The sequence below is a fragment of the Drosophila suzukii genome, chromosome 3 (assembly GCF_043229965.1).
Source record: "Drosophila suzukii chromosome 3, CBGP_Dsuzu_IsoJpt1.0, whole genome shotgun sequence".
Taxonomy (NCBI): Eukaryota; Metazoa; Arthropoda; class Insecta; order Diptera; family Drosophilidae; genus Drosophila; species Drosophila suzukii.
Window position 1 is genome coordinate 4,336,489 of NC_092082.1, and position 24,213 is coordinate 4,360,701.

The 24,213-nt window shown below is 41.2% G+C and overlaps 2 protein-coding genes across 4 annotated transcripts in view; both read left to right on the forward strand.

The window, feature by feature from the left end:
• Nucleotides 1-22,676, forward strand: part of Eip78C (Ecdysone-induced protein 78C) — a 42,059-nt gene extending 19,383 nt beyond the window's left edge. For 2 of the 3 annotated variants that reach the window (XM_065864211.2, XM_036815080.3), the window contains 3 exons: nt 20,304-20,941; nt 21,121-21,396; nt 21,616-22,676. In XM_065864211.2, the coding sequence (XP_065720283.2) occupies nt 20,304-20,941; nt 21,121-21,396; nt 21,616-21,993 (1,292 nt within the window). In that variant the 3' untranslated portion in view covers nt 21,994-22,676. Of the gene's footprint in view, nt 1-2,542; nt 2,728-20,303; nt 20,942-21,120; nt 21,397-21,615 lie in introns of those variants that run through there. The other variant, XM_017079089.4, reaches the window with a different exon arrangement.
• Nucleotides 13,250-14,667, forward strand: LOC108012226 (probable endochitinase). Its single transcript, XM_017077521.4, has 2 exons — nt 13,250-14,071; nt 14,135-14,667. Exons 1-2 carry the CDS (start codon nt 14,062-14,064, stop codon nt 14,635-14,637), a joined length of 513 nt encoding a protein of 170 aa, XP_016933010.2. The 5' UTR covers nt 13,250-14,061; the 3' UTR covers nt 14,638-14,667.
• Nucleotides 22,677-24,213: the final 1,537 nt, after the last annotated feature.

Genomic DNA, 24,213 nt, shown 5'->3' on the forward strand with positions numbered 1-24,213 from the left:
TTAACACACCATATTAAAATAAAATATATTATCTGAAGGCTGATTCATATTAAATATATATTCTCATAAAAAAACTTTAAATCTTAAAGTAAGACTTTTCAACACTTTTTTTTACAGTTTTGATTAGATCTTTTAATTTCCTTAAATATGAATATCATTTTATAAATGGCCATAAGGAAGAGAATTTCAGATTACTTTTTTATATGTACTTTGATGATTTGAATGTAAATTGTGGTATAGAGTTTAAAGAGCATTATTTTGTACGTTTAATCATAAAACTTACTGCTTTTTTTATTTTAATAGACTTAAATAACTCTTGCTAACGGTTCCTGGATTTTAATAATTTTTAAACAAATTGCCTATTTAATTGGCAACATTTTCCCCCTGTGTATTGTTATGAGTTTGTGCATGCCACAGAAATGAGGAAGCAACTTCAAATGCGCTGCGGTGGCAGTAGCAACCATTGCATTACATCGAGCTGCCGCTGCCAACGCAGAAATCAGTGAAGCGTTTTGGATTTCGAACAGGCTGGCCATTGCTATATAGCTGTAGCTATATGGCCCCCCTTTCACTTCACTTAAAAACCCCTTTTGGCGGGGTGCCTGTCTTCAATTAACACGCCGCTTCCATGTTGCTGTTGTTGCTGCTGCTGTTGCTTCTGTTGTTGTTGTGTGGCATTTCCCTTTACGATTTTGCAGAATGCGTTGACCTTTTTGCCGGGGAAAAAGGGGCCAAGGAAAAAGGCGGAATGGAGTGGGATTCGGGGTGGGGGGTGCAGTGATGTGTGCTCTCGAGTGTGGCCACAGATGACGATGATGATCATCATGGTGGCGGCCACTTTGACGGCTTGTTGGGAACACCTTCACCGCTCCTCCGTTTCAGGCTTAACTGCTTAATCAAGCCGAAGAGGAGGAAGACTGAATGGATGGAGGTTGAGGTTGCATGGTAAATTGCTTGAGCTGCTGATCTGCGGCTGATCTCAATGCACAACCTTATGAAAACGATAAAGATGATGGCGATGTTGCCGGAGAAGCGTGATCGATGGTGGCTCCCTGTTCCAAGTACTCAAGTTGCCCGACTCTTCGCCTCATCTTTAAGTTGCTACTAAATTAAATCAAAGCTGGCAGCGTGTTAAGACGTGCCTGACATGCCAAAAAGGGCAAAAAGGGGTAGTTCCAGTTGCTCTCTGGAGGAAGTCGGCACTTGAGACGCGTGCAACTTCCACGGGGAAGTACGGGGAGTACGGATTGCCGGGGAATCCGCTGGACGGGGAGGTCATAATACGATTTTTAAAACACACTTAGACTCTGCGGGTTGCGTGCTGTAAATTAGCCGGAACTCCTATAACGGATTTTCAACCAGAATGAGGTTCACCCTAATTAAGGGGCAGCATTTGCGCCGATGTTAAACACTGGTTAAACTCTTAATTCTTCAACTAAATCAAGTAGAAATAGAATACTGTAATTTTTCAAGTACATACACATTAGAATATAATATTATACAATTTTTTTTATAATTTTAGAAAGGTTATAATTTACATTTCAGTTACTTTAACATTTATTAACAAATATAACTTATTTTCCCATAAGTACTTATGTATCATTCACTTTCCCAACCTCGTTTACCCTCTCATAGGCTAAACTTTCATTTCAATGGACTCGATTTTCAAATAACCAGCGGATGTCATTCGGTTTTTGTGTGGGAAACCTATCGAAAACTGTCTGAAAAGCAGGAAATTGTCAAGCGATGCGTCCTGTTGTCCCCGGGCAATCAGATCCAAGAAAAAGCCAAGCAATTGCAATTGCAACAGCAACAACAACAGCAGTGACAAGAAAAGTCACTTCCTTATTGCAAAGCTCACGCATACATGCACATTTAAGCCATCATCTAAATCAAGGCTTATGTAACTTCGGCTAAAGCTGAGGCTGCCTTTTCCTTGGCTCGTTTTTCATTTGATTTTTTGTGCCAACGGCTAAGTTGCCAAACTGCTGAGGAAAAACGTGAAAAAAAGATGCAAATGCATCTAACACCGGTTAGTCAGCTTTTTTGCAGCAGCAGCAGTTGCATGCAACATACACAGGCAGCAACAGCAACAGCAACAGCAACACGACGCAGCAGCAACATCAACAAATCTTGTTACTCAATTTCAATTGGTTCTCTGCCGGCGTCGCTGCAACTGCAATGCTTCCTGCTGCAGTCGAAAGTTCTGCTGCTTCGCGCAAAAAGCTCTCTCCATGCTCTCTTTCTGGCCATCTCTTTCTGATTGCGATAGCCCTCTCTTTCTGGTCTTGTATGCCCCTCTCTTTCGTTTTTTTCAAGCCGCCTGCTCTTTTCGCTTCTTTGTTTTGCTTGGTGTATTCTTCAGCTGGTGTTGCTGCTGCCTTGTTGTTGCTGCTGGCGTGCTGTAAAAGCTTTGCCGGCGTCGACGTCGACTGCGGCAGCAACGCCGGCCGAGGCAGAGGCAGCGGCAGAGGCAGCGACGTTGGCCACTTTTCGTTGCCTTCGTTTCGCTGTCGTTTTCAGATGTCTCTCGTTGCTCAAAGCGCGCGGCACGCGAACGCTCCGAAAAACCCCAAGTCACAGCAGCAACATCGAGCAGCAACACCAGCAACAGCAGCAACATCAAGCAGCAGCAACACCCCACCCAGCAGCAGCAACACTGGCTGGCAAACAAACAAACAAACATCGCTTTGTGTATCATTTCCCGGCCTAAAACTTCAACCAAAAGTGCGTTCAATACGAAAAATATATATATTTATATATCATACATATATAAACCCAAGCAATCGCACCCGCCTGCGGTTGCATAAATTGATTTCGGGGCATTGTGTGATTTGAATTTCAAAACCCCCAAGAGCAGAAGAACTCCTCTTCTTTGGCCCGAAAAAAAATAAAATAAAATTTAACCAAAAAAGCAGAGCAGTGAAATTAAAGCAAAAAAAGAAAACCAGCTTAAGTGAAGTTTCCGAAATTAAAAAGCAGAAGGAGAGCCTATTTTTGGATAACCTCCGCGGCAGGAGCTGAATGGTAAATACTTGATTTTTTCGGTTCATTTCCGGGGGGAAAATCCGGGGTGCTACCCAGAGGCTGTGTGTGTGTGTGTGTGTATTTAGCATACACTGCGTATACGCAATATCGAGTTATCACTCGACAATCGCTGATTAATCATCCGCATCGCGGGGTCAGCGCACTTCCTGTCTTTGTGGTGGGCCAATTTTACTTCCTATTCACTCGCCAATTGCCATTTTCCTTCGTATTTAACTCTACTTTACAACTAAGCACCCCCCGCCCTCCAATCCAAAAACAAAAAAAATAAAACTGGTTTGCAATTGCGAAACTGGTTAAGAGTTTTTTCGTGTGCGCCTCTGCGCTCTGTTTTGATTTGACTCCTTTGGTCCGTGGGGCAATTGATTTGCATTCCTTGAGTTCGAGACTCTCGTTGCCTTCTAATCAGAACCGGAAACATAAAGAGCCCGGCCAGAACGAACAGGTGCATAGAGCCGATTCCTAATAGGGCTAATGGCAGCTGCTTCTGTGAGCTCGGGTTTCGTTGGATCTCCTCGAATCTCGGCCCGTGCATATGTATCCATTATGTTTGTTATACGGCTGGGGGCTATCTATGTCTATCTACATACATATGGCCGGGGCCTCGCATAAAATAGTTGACAAATTCGCAACTATACAAACAATGCCCCGAGATACATAGATACGTGGCTACACAGCTACAGATGGAGATACTCGAACTCATACTCGTGCACTTGTTTGCCGAGTTCATTAACATTAAGTGTTGTCCTTGTGCGTTTTCAGCTTTTTGCTAAGCGAATCAAATGCATAGGCTGGCGAGTATCGACTGGGAAATACCCTATGATACATCGATACATAAGGAAAAATAAAAATTATATTAAAAGAAGATATTAGAAAAATAGTAAGTAAAAATTACTACTATATTCGTATTAATGGTCCCTATCCCACATTAACCCTTAAATTGTCTATATACCCAGGGCTTAAATGGGAAATTTGGAAAAGGGTAACCAAAAGCACTGGTAAATAAATAACATGCTACAACAACTGGGTTAAGTAGGCAACAACTTTTTGGCCAGGTTTCACCTTTATCAAAGGCCCCAGCAGGAGCAGGAGTAGGAAGCTATAGATACAGATATATATATACATTCCCTGGCCTGAGCAAATATATGCCTACCCATCGAATAACCAACAGAACGCCGATGATGATCTTTATCGTCATAATCAACGTTCGTCGGCGTCATCATCGAAAAGTCAGTCGAAGCCAAGCGAAGCGAACGAACGGTATTTGTAGTAAAAAGCGGCCAATAAACTGAACGCGTGCGGTTCAAGGTTTAGCCAAAGCCAAAAATGAAACTAAAACGTAAGGCAGAGAGGGAAAAAACAAAAAAAAAATCACGAACACACAGACGACAGACCGAATGAATAACAATTAAATCTCAAAAGCATGAAATCATCTGCCGAGCGGGGCTAAACTAGCACAGCGACTAAAATATGTGGGTATCCATGAGATACTCAGATACTGAGATACCCAGATACTCATCCGCGAAGCTCATTGACCAAAAAGACGCCGAGCGGTGGCTTCTGTTACCGTTAAGCCAAAGCCAAGTCAAGCGCCCATTAACAGTTAAGCTGCGAGCTGCGCCGGGGCCAATTACCCAACTCAGGGTAATTGACTTGGCCAAAAGAGCAAAAAAATTCACAAAAAGACGGGAAAAAAGAGGGGTTCATAACTCCGGGTGCCGCCCGGAATCAGCTAAAATCATTTGCAGCTCTAATTCCTACGGATTCTGGCTGGGAATCTGGGAAATGGGAGTCTCTCGCAAAGTTCTGCCTTCTGCCATCTAGTTTATTACAAAATTGACCTACATATCTCTACTCTGGCAGCCAGAAGAGTCAGCAGATACATTTGTATCTCTCGGTATCTGGGTATCTCTGTGCCCTGTGCTTCTTGTTATTTATTCATTATAATTTTATTTCGTCTGCTTTGTGTGTCATTAGCAAACGAATGGGTGGGTTCGCATTGTCCGTTGACATTAATGAACTTATATGGATTGGTTGTGGCCATTTGGATGGCCAAATATCATAGAGTGAGAGCCGAGTTCCGATTGTTTCGCCACTCGAGTGGAGAACTTTCAAAACCATTTTGTGGGCCAGTGGATTGTGTGTGTTCGTTTGGTTAGCCCTCGTCATAATTGACAGTTTTGTGCCAAGAATTTACCGCAAACTGTTTCAGTTTTGATTTGGACTGGCAGCCGCCGCAGAATGATCCGCTTGGCTGCATTGGCAGGTCGAGATACAGTAAAAAAAAGATACACAAACTGATACCCAGTCGAGTTGCAGTTGCCAGCCGAACAAGAAGTGACCTTTAAATTCTAAGAACTAAGAACTCAAAAGCCCCAGACGCCCTCACTCGTAGCTCTCAAATCTCTGGTACTCAGTCTCCGTGGATACCATTTACTCGTACACTCGAAAACTCTAGATCCGACCACAATTGTGGCAAGGTGGCTAGCCTAACCACAAATCACTATAATGATGTTGATGAAGAAACAGAAGCACGCTAAATATCCGTTTAATAAGTGCATTTAATGCTGTGTTTACACCAGGCACTGAGACAAAAGGTATGCCATTGTTTTGAGTTATGGGAATTACCTAACATATCGTATTAAATCTAAGACATATTTTGTCATATCATAGTAAGCTTTTCATGTAAAAGATATCCCTTTCTTATCCCTTTTATCAAAGATATGCATAATTGGTTAAAATTATTAAAACCAAACAGATTATACTAAATATAGATCTTATATTTTGCCACATTATATTTTTTGCACCTACCTATATGAACTTTAAACTGAAAGTAACTAGATCTAGCTCTCCTCAGGAACAAACTTTTATAAGGATGAACTAAATGAATAAAGATATATAGAAAAATAAACACTATAGTTTGGAAAAAAAGAATGGCGATTTAATGAAAGGACATTTTCCTACACAGATATATCTACCAATTTTCCTAATATACCTTTTATTCAGGAGTAGAACTCATTTTGCCCTGTGCACCAACAACATGTGATTGACAGACAGAGGCTATGGCCGTATAACTATGTATGACTGGGGCCTGCCACAAATGGAGACGGGTCGGCTGCTCCATTCAGAGCGCTAAACAGAACAGAACCGAGAACCGAGAACGGAGAACTGAGAACGAAGAACCGAGTCGATTCAAACCCCAGAGAACTAAACCAAACCGAAGTGAACTGCGCTGAACAGGGGCGTCGGCAGTAACTGTTTCCCAGGGGCGGAGTGGGGGTGGCACACACACCCGGGGGGAGGTTAAGAAGGTGCTGGAGTCGGAGAAGCGTATCTCGTCAGTTACTTGCGAGCCGGCATTTAATGACGTCTGTTTTTATTACAAAATGTATTAAAATGTTGTACAGGTGGTTTTTGTCGGTTGCCTAGGTGAAGAAAAAGGGGTTTCGAGGGGGCGAAAGGGGGTTTTGCTTGGGTGGAGCTGCAGCGACTACTCCGTGTGTTGATGAGCCTATTAAATGCTGTTGATGGCTTTCAGCGGAGCCGGGGGCAAATACGAAAAAAATAAAAACACAAAAAAAACAGAGGCTGTTTCCGAGCCTCCGCCGCTCCAACCGATGAGACATGCGATGGATCTGCAGATAAAGATGGAGGTTTTGTCGGCTGGCTAATGACTGTGACTGTGTGCCCCGAAAACAGACAAGTTTAAAGTGGGTTAAACGCGTGGATCGGGGTCGCTGGGAAATGTCTAACACGCCTAACATGATTTCGAGATGGGGATTTGGGTTAAAGTAGGCGCTGCTATTAACTTGGCAAATTGCCTTGATTAATTGGGGCTGCTTTTATGTGGGAAATGCGAAATATCAAATGAATATGAAGTGATAAACATTTGACAGCTACTAATAAACCTAAAGACATAATGGTATTATCTGAATATTTTCATATTATATCCGAAAAATAAAAGTTTTTCTTTTAATATCTGAGTAATTGTGAATTAGACACATTTTTAAAAGGTTCTGTTCTTAAGTTAGGACAGGCACTTACACCTTTGCAAAGAATACCCATAATTTATGTACGTAAAATCTTTAGTTCCAGCCGCACTTTGCATAGTAAATCCCTCTGCTGAAGTCCATTTAAGGCACTTACCAGTAGGGTCTGCAATCCACTGCACTTTCAGATCCTCCTTAGTACCTCCTCCTCCGACTCCTCCATATCTCTGCCCCCTTGGAAACTCCTAACCCTTGAGCTAATGTGTGCCCATTTCATATTTATGCGTAGCCAGCTCAGCTCATTAGCAAACGCCAGACGATGGATGGGTTATGTTATGGGTGTTGGGGATTGGGGGCATCTCCTCATAGTAGGTGCCACAAAAAGCAATCAGCAGGGAGGCGGGGAGGAGGGGGAAACACAGACACACATCCAGAAAGAGAGAGCGATAGCACTTGGCAACTCCATCTTCAGCAATTTTCACTTGCACTTCCATGCTGTGGCAATCGCTGGAGTTAATTTTATTTGCAAAATAAAGCGAAACAAACTTTAAATGGAGTCAAATGCCAATGCACACACACACTCACACGCACTCACACAGATACGCACCAATACCAATGAAAGCCAGACGTCTGCCGAACAAAGATTGCACGCCAAACAACGCAGCACAAAAAGTTCAAACGCCAGACAAGGATGCACCAAAGTGCAAAGGCAGCCAGCGAACAAACGAAGCAACGACCCAGCTGCAGGGGCGTCGGATCAGGGGGGTTCAAGGGGGTGCATGGGGGTTGAACCAGGGACCAGGGGCGGGCAGGGGAGGGGCCGCCAGCCTGGCCAGGCACTCGAAGCAGACGACGAACAGGCGACGTTGCAAGGAAAGGGATTGAGCACACCGAGAGAAATTTAGTGCAATTACTAAATTACCAATTATAAGAAAATACACTTTTTTGAATATTTTGGTTCTTTAGTACCCTTCTCTAAAAGTTTCCCCCATATGTTGTGCACTTTAATTATATTTACAATAATGATATGTGATATGTCGACTTAAAAATTTTTTATTTCAGAATCAAAATATTTGTTTTAATTTTAAAGCAAAACCTAAAAAAAAGATTTAGTCACTCATAGAATTTGTACCTTAATCTGGTAAAAATAATATTGACAATCTGTTTTGGTTAACCTATGCCCTAGGCTTATCGGTCCTAATCAATCCAATTATTCTGAATACTTGCAAAGGCGGTCCGAAAATGAAAGATTTTAGAGTTGAATTTGAGATTTGTATTTCGAGTTTCTATATTCTGACTATAATTCATCCTGTTAAGATAAAAATAAAAGCGTTTTCGAGTTTGGAGTGATCAAATTAATAAATTCTTTATTTTATACATATTTATGGAATTAACTTAGATGGATTATTAAATATAATTACTTAAAAAAATAAATGTTTTATAAAAATATAAAATTTTATAAGTGTAACAGCGAATTTTTTTTGAGTGCAGAGGTTGCTGGAAAAAGTGCTTGAAAAACGGAAAGCAAAAAGGATTGAGCAACCTGGGTGCCCCGAGGCGAGGAGGGGGTTTGGCCAGAGGCTTATGCTGAGAGGGGTGGTGGCAGAAAGAGAGGGGGGGGGGGGGGGGGGGGTCAGCCCAAACAGCAGGAGGCGAAGGCGACGCACGTGAAGACGACGCAGTCAAGCACACACGCACCACGCCGGCAAACACAATCACACAATCTCGCAGTCGCACAAACAGAGAAACACAAAGGCACACACGCGCACACACAAATGCGCTGCTGGTTGAAACAAGAACAAGTGCATTGACACTTTACGGACGGGCGGACAGGGGCGGCGGGGCAAGGGGAAGGGGGAATGGGGAATGGGGGGGTGGGGAGAGGGAGCGGACAGACGGCGGCAAGGCGACTGCAAAGGGTGAAGCACCGACAGCGCTGCATTTTGATAGCAATCCGCAAGCAGAGCAGAGCCCACAAAGGGATCGACCTCAAGGCGGCAGCAACAACAGCAACAGCAACAGCAGCAGCAACAGCAGCAAGAACACCAGCAACATCAACGAGCACAGCAGCAACACCAACCAACCACAGCTGATCGATCAACACTCAGAAAACATTTGATCTCTAAACGTACATATCTTGAAATTGATATTTACAACGTAATATCGGTAGATGTTAAAGGTTGAAACCTATCCTTAAAAAAAATATTTTAAACATTTTAAAAATGATATATATCATAAAATGATAACTTAAAGCTAATAATGATCTTATATTGAGATCACTATTATGACAATTTTGAAAGAATTTTCAAAAAGAAAAATTCAATTTATTATCATATATCAGATATCACAAAAAAAGGTTCTGCTATTCAGATTTATTCTAAATATAATATACAGACACTTTGCTTTTCAAAATGAAAAAATCTTTAATACACTCTTAAGAAAACATAAAATTTTATTAACTGTGCAGAAGTGAGGAACTCGAGAGGCAGATACAGATACGGAGTCAGAGCAACTCACCAAAATATACCCAAAAAAGTATAGAAAAAACTGAAATTCGCGTTCGTTGCACCGAATCCGAATTGCTAAATGAGCAGAGAAGAAAGAGGAAGAGCGAAGCGGAGGGCTACTGATTATGATATTGCAAAACAAGCAGGCGAACTCCAGGCCAGACTCTCATAATGATGACGATCGTAATCGCCTGCTGATGACGATGACGTTGCCAAACAACGCACGGCAAAAAGTCAAGAATGAAATGCCCCAGCAAGAAGAGAGAAGAACGACGTTTATGGTTCAACGCACTGGTCCCCATTTCCCATCGGTAGCCACTGGCCAGTGCCCTGGAAGGATCGGGGGATCTGGGGAACCTGGGGTACCAAAGGGAACTTAGGGAACCTGGGGAACCAGGGGAACCAACCGGGGAAATCACTCACGCGCCTGCAACTCTACGTCCCGGTCAATGATCGTCTGCTTCTCTGTCTGTATGGAGTATCTCTCCAAAGAGTGCTCCTCATAATGAAGACAACGACTCTTGTTGACTTTCATTGACAATATGGTGACGGATCTGATGTTGATCTTATTATGCTGAGACAGTAGGGGCCGTCGGACAGGAAGCTGCTCTGCAGATACTGATATCGAAGCCGTTCGGCGGGATCTGATTATGTCGAGATTCGATTCGGGGAAATGCGAAGGGTCTTACAAGGGATCAGCAAATCGAGGGACAAACTTAAGTCCACTGATCGATAATGCGGTTACATAATCAGTCACATTCAAATCAAGGCCCAGTATCACAATTTAATTCTTAAGGGAAGGGTAAAAAATAAAGTACAGGAGAAGCACATATGATGATCAATGGATCACGTTTTGATTAGCAATCAAAGCACTTCACTTGATTAAAACATTATTCTGAATAAACGATATTTGATTAATTCAAAATTATTTATAATGATGATAAATTGATTATATATTTTATTTAATTATCAATAAAGAGAGGGTGATAATTGATACTTAAAATTCTCATTCCGAGCTTCAAAACAAAATTAATGTATTTTTAATTAAATTATATTTCATTAAGTATATATATATATATATTATTTGAACAAAATAATAACTAAAATTACTGAGTAAGTTAATGTAAAGTCTGTTTATAAATACAATTTTCAGAGCTATCAAAAATAAATAAATCTTGGATTTATTTTCATTAAGTTAAACGAGTATTTGTGGTATAATAGAGTATAATATCTTTATTTTTGAATTGCTTTAGAATCTTTATTAATCAAGTATATCCTATGGAATATATATTTTCGAAACTATGTTAGGATCCTATAATTGTTGTTAGTCACTTTTTTAAGCAGAGTTATTTATAGAGATCTTCTCAGAAATAATTCCAGTGAGTTGAGAGAGGGCGTTTCACTCGATTAGTGATCGCAGCTACCGAACATAGTTGATATGATCCACTATTGTGATCCGTATCTTTGCTGTTTTGATAGCCTCAGACAGCTTCTGCAGATGAAAGCGCCCACGAATCGGACGCCGTTCCACTTGGCCCGCGATCATTGATCTTACCTACTTGGCGCTGTTAATTCGTTTTATTAATTCAATCAATCACGGGTGGGATTGGATTGGATGGGATGGGATCGGATTGGCCGGCTGGCAGCAGCTGCCCTAACGATCGATCACCCGGCGATCGTCGCTCGATCGACGAATCTGTCGGGAGCGTTGATCTCATCTACTGGGTATCTGTATCTGTATCTGTATCTGTAGCTCGTCCGTATTAAGGTATCTGTGGATTTGGATGCGTGTGTCTTTGGCATTTCACAAATGTGGCGGCGTTCTAGTTTTGCCCTGTCGATTCGCATTTTTGTCTTCGGCCTGTCGTTTTGCCTCTTGGCTAATTTAATTGTTTGTTTTTTTCATTAAGGCTCCCTCGACCAGATAGATGGGATCCGAAGGCTCTTTTAGTTCATTGAAACATTTATAGCACAAACGCGCGTTCGCTGGGCTGGCATTTAATTCGCTAATTGCTAATGCGCTCGCCGCTTATCAAATTGGAGCATCAAAACCTATTTTTCCCTCTTCTATTTTATTTTTTTATGTTTCCTCTGGCTTCTTTTTTTCTTTTTTGGCCGACCCGTCTGCCTTTTGTTTGTTGTTTTGCTGTGTTTTTAATTTAGCCGCACATTTTAGCACAAATATTTGATAAGGCCACTCGAAGTCGCACGTCTCGCGGCGATAATTCGTCGGCATTACTCATACGCCGCGTTGCCCTCGACTTGTTTTCCCGCTTGCGGTTTACAGTTAGCATTGCTTCCGGCAGTTAAACGCTTTTAATTCTGGCCGCTTTAATTTTTAATTTTACATGCCTAATTCGAGTCTGGAATTAATTTTCGATTCTGACGCAGCAGCCCATAAATGCGGTCCAAGAAAATGATTTTTTAGCAGGTTCAAAATACTCTTAATGATGTGGTAATTCCACTGAATCCACAGAGAAAAAATGTATATTATTATTAGTGCAGTTTAACGCTTTTCTTTCTTCTCGCTTTCATTTTTCGTGCTCGTAATCGCGATTCTATAATACGCTTTTTAAATGGCGTTTGTCCAAATTATTTTTCGAGCAGGTTCAAAATACTCTTAATGATACATAAATACTCTGAATCCACACTGAAAATAATTAAAAGAGTTAAATATATTGAATTCTAACATATGTAGAAATTTCATGGAAAATAATATTTTTTACCATGCCATAAAGAAATTGAAAGTTATCGCAAACCTTCTTAGATTTGAAAATCCTTAGAAATTTCGTTTTTTTTTGAATAGCTGGTTAATTTTTTTTCAGTGTATCTATATATTTTTGGTGGCTGGCAGTTGCTGGCGATAATCTGCGCTAAGCTGCTGGCTAATTGAAATGTTTATGGCCGGACGTGAAGCGCGCCAGTTATTACAGATTTCTGATGAAGCCTTGTCGCTGGCAATTTATCTAAATTTCCAACCATTACTCGGTTATATTCTGGCTTCGATCTAGCCACTCTATCAGCGAGAGAGTTTAACTAACCAAGATTTTTCGTTTTTTATCTAATTAGGCAAACAAAACAAGAACAAAAACCTAACAAAAAAGTGGGGAAAAAGAGAACGCCATATAAACTGTGTCACTAAACAAAAATCCGGGACTGGAACGGGGTGAAGAGAACTCAACTTTGCCCAGAGAATTGTGTCAAATAGATAAAAAAGAAAAACGATGCCAGCGGCAACGACTGCGACAGCGATGATGATGATGATGATGATGATGATGGTTATATCGTTATAACGATAGCTGCAGAGATAGAAGTAGAAGAAGAAGAAGGCGTTGGGGCAGCCACTCCTTTTCAGCACTATAATTATAACCCCGATTCCCAGCTTTATGGGAGAGGACTGGCCCCGAAAATTGTGGAGCATTTGAATAATTTTACAAGAATGCAATCAACATGAAAACAGAACGTAAACGAAGTAAGAGCGAGAGATTGTCAAAAAAGTAGGCGGCGGCTTTTGTTGATTTAAATGGCACCCGAAAGTCCGAAAGAGGGGGCAAACTTTGGCTATATGGACAACTATTCAAATTGAGGTCATTCATCTCGCTTCGTTGAGCGCGCTTAAGTGAATTATGTATACGTAGAGATATGTGAGTGGTTTGGAACTGGGGGAACTTGGGATGGGGGGCATCTGGAATTTTGGAACCAGGGGTCTGGAGTATTTGTATTTAAAGGCGGGTCAGCAGCTTAGATGAGCATGTGAATGGAGGCATACAAAAAAAAACCTCAACCTTTTATCGCTTAGCCCCCCCCCCCTCAAGAAATCAAGAATGGGGGTTACCATTTATACTTCATGGAAAGCCTTTCTCCAAGTCCCCGCTAATTGCCCGCAATTTGCCATTGGAATCTGTCAACCACCCGCTGTTCGAAAAATCACAGTATCTGAAATCTGATTGATTGACTTGAGATCGACGCCCTCCACTGGGGATTTGCATAAATATTTTCCAGCTCTTTGGAATTTTGATATTATTGCCGTTCTCTATCTGCCTCGTTTCGGTTTAGTTTCGTTTTGCTTCTTTTCGTCTCGTTTCGTTTCGCTTGGCTTTATTTGATTTTCTTATGGGAGTAGGTCAGTTCAAAATTTGCATATATGGCTGCCTTTGATTTCTCGCTCGATTTTTTATTCATATTCTGACTGTTTGCCCTGCCCCAAAAACGTAAATGTGTAAACACGTGCTATACATATGATGATTTCCCATCTACTTGATGGAGTTTTATTCAGCCTAATACGATTAGCAATGATTGGTTATAAAATAAACATAGACCGTGCAATATCTGAAGTGGAAATGGATGAGGGTATCCCCCTGGGAGTTGGGTGTCCCCCTGTAAGTTGGGTCAATTGCAAAGTCAATAGATTGCAACAATGCAAGAGTTTGTCTAGCTATCGAGTAGCTCATAAAATGCCTATAAAAAGGCTTACCTCTTCCCCAGGGAATTAGTTAAGATTCTAACATTTCGCTGAAAGCATGAAGTTGGGTAAGCACTAGCCTGGATACGGTTTATATAACCTGTTCTTGAGGATATACTCGTCCTTTGCAGCTCTAATATTCTTGGGAGGACTACTCATCCTTGGAAATTATCCTTCCTTTGGACAGTATTTTCCCTGTAGTCCCACCGATGCCATTTGTGTGTGCTCGGGTCACCAGGTGGACGATGTGGTTCCGGATTGCGATGATTGCTCTGGTTACATCGTTTGTGGCTACGGTTCTTACGAGAAACTAAAGTGCCCCTTAGGTCAGATCTATAGCATCGACTTGAACGCCTGCGTGACCGGTCAGTGTCCCAGATCGGATGGCACTTGTGTGAGTATTTCCACCGTCACTCCAGTAACACCACCTCCTCCAGGACCGTGTGCCAATGATGTGATATGCAGCTTCCACGGACAGATTATCGCCCATCCTGAGCACTGTCGATTGTTCTACACCTGCGTGGAGAATTGTGCTGCCTTGGGATTCTGTGAGCTGGGCAAATGGTTCGATCGCGAGAAATACGTGTGTGACTATCCCCAAAACGTCCACAACTGTCCCTCTAACAAGGAGTAGGACATGGACTTTTTTCTGAATTTTAACTTACTTACTACATAGTTTACCAGTTTTAAAAACTAAATTCATTTGCCAAAAATACTTATCATGCTTGTACTTCATTGTGTGAAAAATAATGTGTACTTTAAAGTATAAAAACTAAAAACTAAATACTTACAAAAATCAATAGGTTTTATAAAACGAATTACGTTCTGATTTACATATATGCAGTTTTTTATTATACACAAAAGTTTGTATGTTTTTAAGTTTTCTAATATAATCAATAATATGATAGCACTAACTATTCTTTTTGGTCTCAATAATTTTCTTACAAAACAAACAGTTACACTAATAAATGTTTATTGGAATTCAACCTTAAGCTGCTTATGAAAAGCAATCAATTTGAAATCAGAATTGAGTGCAAATATAATGCCATCACTACTTTGGATGCCTTCCCAAGATATAATGCCCGAAGAAAAGCAAATTACTCGAGGACCAACTGCAATCGGGGCAAAATCAAATCAAATAAATATGTGTCATGGCAAATCGAAGTGAGGCAAAGTTAATTTGAACGGTCATTAAACTGCAATTGTCCTCATGAATAGGCAGCGAATCCGAATAGGCAAAAAAATCCAACGAGCAGCGCCCAACAACATGGCGATAATTTACGCAAATTGCTTGACACAATTTTGCAGTTCGGTTGTTGTTGCTACCGCTTATGTTGCTGTTGTTGTTGCCTGGGGCGTGTGGGCGGTGGCTGCGTGCGAATAGTTGTTGCTGCTGCTACCGCTGGCAGAAAAAAAAGAAGAAAAAAGCAACAAATTTAGCACGCAACTAACAATTTTAGCTGTTCCAGATAGAGCGACACTCGCTGACTGGCACACCCAGGTGCATATGAAAACAAACAAAAGAAGCTTCCAAAGTAATGTTTAGTTTTCTACACGCCACGAAAAGTGCACACACTTTTCCACCTTAATTCCGGGAAAATTGGAGTTTAATTTTGAAAGCTTCAGTGGGGTCCATTGGCTTAGGTAATTCGAAGGTGGTCACTAAGCATTTTAAATCTAATATGGATAAATGTCTATTTTTTAAATGGTATAAAAGGTGTACTAATAAAAATGTTTGTTTATATAAATTTAACATATACCCTTACCCAAACTATAGTATTAAATTCTTCAGAAAGATATAAACAAAATTTAACAAGCTCTTTACTATGGAACCACGTTTATTACAAAATCTTGCTGCTTATAAAATAATTTATAAATATTAAAAACCTTCTTAGCAAGCCCAATACCAAATTCTTTTCATTTATGAAAAAATAATTACTATTTTAAATAATATTTATTAGTAATAAATTTTTTAGTTTATGGAATATGTTGTTGGCTTTGCTAAGAAGTTTTTATATATTTGTAAACTTTATTTGGTTTAATTTATATGTAGACAACTTAAAATTGTTATGTAACATTTTATACTTTAATTTACTTTTTTTTTTTAAAGCTGTTAGGGCATTTAAATAGTAATCTTAACCAACTTTTTCCTGCGGCTCTGCAAACAAACATCCAACTTTCACCCGGCAGTAAGCCGCAGCATTTTGGACAATTTCGTAACTGGGTAAACACACACATATCGGGCAGTCATGCAAATGTAGAGTGCATAAAGTGCAGCCAGCAGCGACAGGTGAACGAACGACCTCAAACGAGGTCACCGGTTGGGCGGCTAGGGGGGTTGGGGTTGTGGCTAGAAGGGGGCAGGGGGCAGGGGGAGGCCATTCATGCGCACGATAAAGCCGAAAAAAATATCAACTATATATAATGCATACATCCGTGTCTGTGCATGTGTTACTACGGCACGGAGCTTTGGCAGTTGGATGTTGCCTTTGCCTCTGCCTGCTGGCAGTTGGCATTTTGGCATTTTGGCCCTCTTCGCATGCTAATGGCCCGGTTCGCTCCGAAATGCGACGAAAGAGTACGGTACGACCCAAAGTTGGGGCACAAAAATCCAGCTAAATGTGGGCAACATTTGGCCACTTTACGGGGCGATGCTACTGCTGCTCGCACTTCTGCTGCCTCAGATTTCGGTGACCTAAATCCTTTTTTTCCCTGCCAGAAGTGGGAGCTCAGCTTAGCGAGAAACCCCTCCCCTAACTTTGTGCACTGAAAAAAAAGGTGGGAGCTCTCGACCCAAATTAGGAAATGGTTTGTTAAGCTAGTTTTTAGTGGGAGATATTAGAAGACTATTTTTAAAGGGTTTTTAAAAGCTAATATAAGAATATCATTTAATTTTCATAACTTTAAGGTATTTAAAGAGATTTAAGAATTTATTCCAAAAAGTTCAAAACTTATATAATATGTTGTTAGTTCTTATGAAATAGTGTTCTTAAAATTTTTGTTTATATTTTTTAAAGATTTCTTCGCATATATTTAAAAACCTTCAAGCCTCTTTTAGAATTTTTCTGTTGCATCAAATATTTTTCCCAGTGCTTTTCAGCTTGTGAATCTGGCCTAAACGAGTTTTTCCGCCCCTCCTCGCTCCTCTGCTCCCCATTTCCCCCGTCCACGATGCTCTTCATTCGACTGCACTAAATCACTTAAGATGCTTTTAGCTGGGAAAAAAGTTTGAGCTTAGGCCAGCAACGCTCCGCTTATTTATGTGGGCTTGGGCTCCCCAACGTGGCCCGGAGCATGTGTAATGGATGGCTGGCTGGCTGGCTGGTGTTGACCTGGTCCGAATGGGAACCGCTCCGTGGGTGGTGACAGGTGACAGGCGGGAAGCGAGAGGCGAGAGGTCGATTGAATAAGTAATGATGGGGATTATGTGGTGGACCTGTGTGCTCCCGATTCCGCAATGATAGACACTCCAGTTCCATTGCGGACACTCGGCGGCTGAAGCAGCCTTCGATCTGCTCCACTTGTGGTGAAATCTGCAAAATCAATAAGACGGGGGCCCTCGGTCGCTAATTGAAAACACCTTAGAACAAACAGAGCAAGAACGTCGAGTGCCCGCCATGAGCAATTAGCGGCATATCGAAGGTGGCACATGCATGAAGCAGCCTCAAAAGCCCAATGTCCAAGTGTTATAGACGATTTTATGGGGGTGCTGCTGTGTGTGGCGAATTATGGCATATTTAATTTACGAGCTGTGACAATTAACGCCAACGAGACGATTTATGATCAACGCTCTTCGGTGGGCGGTAAAAAGCGTGACTCGAGCACAATGAGAACCTAGCGAACCCAGAGTTACGAGCGTGACAAGGCTGGAACCGAAACCTCGTCTGGCTGCGGTCGTAATGGGATCATATTGCCGCCAAACTAAGGTCAGGGAAGCTCCGGCTCAGGGTCTGCCAAAGCTGTTAGAACTATCACTGAAATAGGTCATCCATTTGGGGTGTTTACCTTATCAAATTAGATCGTTTTGCTGGGGAATCAGAGTGACTTTTAAATAAATCATAAATAAATCCATACTGATAAATATTCTGATAATGATATAAAGATAAAACCTAATAAATGATAAATAAATACATATTTCACTTTATAAACACTGGTTGGTTAATATGGAAATAAACCATTTTTATGTCTATATAAAAAGTCTATTAAAAATTTGTTTAAGGTAATCAAAAGTTTGGTAGAATATTTAGTAGTTTCCCAAAATTTAAACATAAGGAGAAGGAGGAGAAAAGACCAGCAAGGTTGTTAATAAAATGAAGAATTCAAAGGTGTGAAGAAATATTTCATTTAATAGTGATCTAGGATTTATTAAGAACATTAACTGGGTATGATAAAATAATATATATATATATCTACCCTCCACAAAATAACACATATTTTAACAAAAAATACATAAACTTGAGATTTGTGTTTATTATCGAATGTTCGAAAATACAATATAGTCATTTTTTGGACCTCCCATTAGATTATATTTATGGATACAATTTATGTTCCTCTTGAGCTCATATATTTCTTCTTATGTAGTGCAAACGACCTTTTCGACCCTCGACAACATCACAAAGATGTCATGTTTCGGCGTGCCATAAATGGGTCAGTGTGTTGGCCATCTTTCACTCTGCCAGATTGCTTTTAGGCCTTCCTTCGCTGGCGATGCTTTGCGTGCCGCAGAGTTTTTCCGGATTCTGGCCGTCCACGCTGCGTATGCGCAATGCATGCGAAGTTTCTTTCACCACCGCCTTTGCCCCTTGTTTTGGCCGTATTTTATGGTATTTTACTCGATATTGCCGGGCCGAAATGCTGACGCATAGTAAGAGCACTGGGGCTTTCGTCATTAGTGTTTGTTTGGAAACCGCCGGCGGCGACTACCGCCAGACCACAATAACAACACATTAACAAGAAAACACAGCAGACAAGTCGACAAAGCCGAAGAAATAGCCGCACATAAACTCATATAAGGCGAGAGGAAAAACAAAAACAGCGGCAACGAAATCACTTGCCTCCGTTTTCATATTGAGCGCAGTGGGTCAATGTCCCACTGATAAAGTGAGCACTGAAAACTGAAAACTGAAGACTGAAAACCGAAAGCCAAAAGCCGGCAACTGGAGCAGCTGCGTTTGTATCTCTTTTTTTCTTTACCCCGTCTGTCTGCTGGTTTTTTGGGCAGCCAAATGCGATTTTAATTAATAAAATATGTGTTGTCTTCGATTGCACAAAGCAAGTCCATTTCACATTGTGCAATTTTCGCCGGCAAACAAAACCGAGAAATGCCGAAAAACTGCCTGCCTGACCGGCTAATGAACACTTCAAACGATGAACGCGAACGAGAATTGAAATTAATTATTTTCCTCCGACAGAATGTATCGCATTTCGACAGACCGACAACTTGTAGGACAGGCAAATTTTCTAGTTGATAGCACAGAAATGTTGGCAATTTGCTAGATAGATATTCAGATGCTCGAAAGTATCCACAAGTGTGTGACGCACTTGTAAGATTTATGCGTGTGCCAGTTTTTCATTTCTTCGAACTAAATACAATGTATATATCATCATCAGTGGCTGCTAGGATATGTTAATAGTGTGTTTTGTAGGGAAAGATTTTTCGAATTTAAATAGTCAGGTGACTAATAATATACAAACTATCAAGAAAATACGCACTATTTTATTGGCCAAACAATGCGCATCCGTTTTCTGTGGGAAAATTGAAAGGTAATGTAAAATTTAAATGAGCTTTTTCGTTGCATACTTTTGGGGTGGGTGCATGAAAAAGTACACGGTTTTCACTTACTCAAAAATATATCATTGTCGACAGTTAATCATTTAAAAATGCAGTGATAAAAAATATTACTAATTAAACAGTAACTTTGCAACTGAAGCTTAATGTTAAAATTCAGATAAACCTTTTATTTTTCTGCTAGAAGTTTTTTGTATAAAATGATGATGTACTTAGAGCAATGTTATATTTAAATGTTTTTAATATTATTTATAAGGAAAGTCTGCTAATATATTCATGTTTATATCAGTAAAACTCCACTAGATATTAGGTTTTATTATAATCTACTTAAAATACTTAAAATATTCCCCTTTAAATTTCCAATATCAATAGGAAAGTAATTAAAATTACACTTAAATACCCCAGCTTGCCTCATTAAATATGCAACTTATTGCAGGGGTGTTTGGCTTGTTGGACTGCAATTAACTAAGTAACTAATTAACCCGTTTCCACCCACTTTTCCACCCTTTCAGCTGTACGTTATGGTCGCGTTCCCAAGCGTTCCCGTGAGCTGAACGGAGCAGCCGCCGCCTCCGCCGCCGCAGGCGCTCCCTCCTCCCTCAATGTGGATGAGTCAACCAGCAGCACTCTGCACCCGAATCCGCTACAGCAGCAGCAACAGCAACAGCAGCAACATCTCCTGCAGCAACAGCAGCAGCAACAACACCAACAGCAACACCAGCAACTCCAACAGCAACCGCATGTCAGCGGAGTCCGAGTGAAGACACCGAGTACTCCACAAACGCCACAAATGTGTTCGATCGCCTCCTCGCCATCGGAGCTGGGCGGTTGCAATAGTGCCAATAACAATAACAACAACAATAACAGTGGCAGCGGCAATGCCAGCGGCGGCAGCGGCGTAAGCGTCGGCGTTGTCGTTGTGGGCGGACACCAGCAGCTGGTGGGCGTGGGCGTGGGCATGGGCACGGACCTGGGCGGGAGCCACCACCAGGTGGGAATGTGCCACGACGGACTGGCCGGCACGGCCAACGAGCTGACCGTTTACGATGTCATCATGTGCGTGTCGCAGGCGCACCGCCTCAACTGCTCCTACACGGAGGAACTGACCAGGGAGCTGATGCGCCGCCCCGTGACGGTGCCACAAAATGGGGTAAGGTTCAAAAACGATCTTCCAGAATCAAAAAACATTGAATAAAATTTCAATTGTGCCCTAAAATATATTAAATTTTTACTTGGAGCCTTAAAATCCTTAAGTTAGGGGAGCCCCAAATGGGGGTTATCGCTGGTTTCAATTGGGAAATAATTTATCAATATTTTCCCCTCACACAGATTGCCAGCACAGTGGCGGAGAGCCTGGAGTTCCAGAAGATCTGGCTATGGCAACAGTTCTCCGCCAGGGTGACGCCCGGCGTGCAGCGGATTGTGGAGTTTGCGAAACGCGTACCTGGCTTCTGTGATTTCACCCAAGACGACCAGCTCATACTCATCAAGCTGGGCTTCTTCGAGGTCTGGTTGACGCACGTGGCCCGGCTGATCAATGAGGCGACCCTGACCCTGGACGACGGAGCCTACCTGACGCGCCAGCAGCTGGAGATACTCTACGATGTGAGTAGCTAAAATAGTTCATACGGATATTACGTATACGTAATGATAGAAGAGAACTTAAGTTTCTAGCGGTTGGATTGGAAGTTCCGATCTTGCCTTTCACTCTTGGGTCAAAGCAAGGCCATCTTTAAAAATTTAAGATTCTATAACTAAAGCAGACGAAGATAGAGGCTGCTTACATATTTTGTTACCCTTTCTTATATATACTTTCTTTTGCAGTCTGACTTTGTCAACGCCTTGCTGAACTTTGCCAACACACTGAACGCCTATGGGCTGAGTGATACGGAGATTGGACTCTTCTCGGCCATGGTGCTGCTGGCCTCCGATCGAGCCGGCCTCAGTGAGCCCAAGGTGATCGGAAGGGCCCGGGAACTGGTGGCCGAGGCACTGCGCGTCCAGATCCTGCGATCCCGGGCAGGATCTCCGCAGGCACTGCAACTGATGCCGGCGCTGGAGGCCAAGATACCCGAGCTGAGGTCCCTGGGGGCCAAGCACTTCTCACACCTAGACTGGCTGCGGATGAACTGGACCAAGCTGCGCCTGCCGCCCCTCTTCGCCGAGATCTTCGACATCCCCAAGGCCGATGACGAGCTGTAGGATGGATGGATGGATCCCCGCGAGATTCCAGGGCCGTGCAAAGCAAACCGCAACAAAAAATATTCTACCACTTGTAGGCTTAAGCAACGTAGCTATATATAGCTATAGAGAGAATTGGGAGGGCCGGAGATCAGTTACACGTCTACTCAGCATTACTGGAGATAGTTCACTAAGCCTATATGCATATTACTAGCAGTGTTAGAGCGACCAGGACTCCCCGCTGAACATATCCATGCGCAAACATAAATTATTTATTTCATTGTTGACTCATCAAGCTCCACTCCGAACACCACATCACTTCATCCCCGCACACCCAATCGAAATTTAAAAAGAAAATTCACCATTGGCCAGCTATCCAAGGCATCTATTTAGAACTCGACTGAAGAGCGAGCGTTAAAGTTCGATAAATACTGGTTTTTTTAAATAATATTAACTACTTTAAACGATATCGGATATATGTGTACGTTACATCTAGAGATACGGATTTAGCGTAGTCGAAAAGCAAAAAAGAGAGACCCACATCGTTTGCTTGCAACAAGATGGATATCCCATACGATAAAAAAATATACATATTCAAAATGATAAATGATAAATCTATGCCTAGTTTAAATCATTTCGAATTGAAGATCGATGCGTTTATTGTATCTGCGTGTAAATAAATTTAAATTAATTTTTACCATTAACTCGATGCGACTTGATTATTTTAAAGCCCTCACCCCACTGAGTTACCCGATGATCCTACCCAGATCTTCGGCGACAAACACCTCCATTCAAAGTGTTCAGTTTCTCACTTAAGATCAGATATTTGACATCTTACGATTAAGATCCTTGGGTTAGAGACCATCTAAGTTAAGTGCTTTAAGGCTTCATTTGTATAACTCGGAACAATCAAATTGTTTGATCAATTTTTGAATAGATTGGTGCTAAATTTGTGTGTTAAGTTTACATGGAAACAAGCGAGGAAAACCAACAGACAGACGAACAAAATATATATATACCTATATATTTAAACCTATCTATATATCAAATACGTGCATGTAAAAATCAAAAGGATTCTTCTCTAAAGCTCTTCATTGATTGTTGAATTTATATAGAAAATTTTGTAAATTTTATTAGTGTGACAAAGGAAAATATTAAATGTAGAGGCAGCTGTGGCTGCCGTTTTATGCTCCATGTGTACCTTTCGCTTATTGAACTAGAATATCGAAATCAATATAGATCTATATACATAAATTTATAGACTACGATTCGCAATATCTTAGAAGACACGCAACTTACATCGCTAGTAATTCTTTCTCCCGATCCGATCCTCAAAGCGCCCCATCACCACTATATATTTTCGATCCTAGCACAAACCCAACAAATCTCTGTGTTAATTTTGTAAACCAGTGCGCATAATGGAACCTTGTGAATGTAGCATTAAAAACGACGAAAAGATCAACAAATTTTTAATTACATTATTAACTTATACCTAACTATTATATACAGATATGTAATAAATATATAGATACAATTTTTTACCTACTGTAGCTTTGATTACATTTTTCAATGATGTGTCAAATTTTAAATGGTATTACCGATAGTCCAAAATACTCAACAACTACAGATGAAAAAGTTACAGCGCATTAAGGAGGCCGACTTCCTACGATCATGGCTTGTTACATGTCCACTAATCGCTCTACTCGAATACAGTGCAAAGATCCAACCAGATATATAGAATAATCGTATATCAATATGCAAGACATTGCTTAGCTGTTTACTGATCCATACCCGAACAAAACACGCAGATGAGTCGGTAGTTTCGACCTTGCAATCCCCTGTACTATCTATCAGAAGGTCTATTTCCCGTAGATCCACCGATAGATGGCCTGTGGTCTGTGGTGAATCCAACCCCATTCACTCCGTTTCACAGTGCAGGGCATTCACAAGCATCAGATATGAGGCCTGCTCGCTTTACTAACTTACTATGAAATAGACACAAAACCCATATACATAACACTAAGCCGGAAAACAAAATATAACAAATAAACAAAAGACGATAAGAACACTGCGAAAACTAATTAGAAAGCGAAATACATACGCAGATTGTAATAAAATTACATAAAAACAAACAAACAAACGTCTTTGAATGATTTGATAAAGAACTGGAAAAATATAAAGGGGGTAGGAAACTATTTCGCCAGTAATGCAATTATCTGGTAACTTTGTTTTGACAAAACC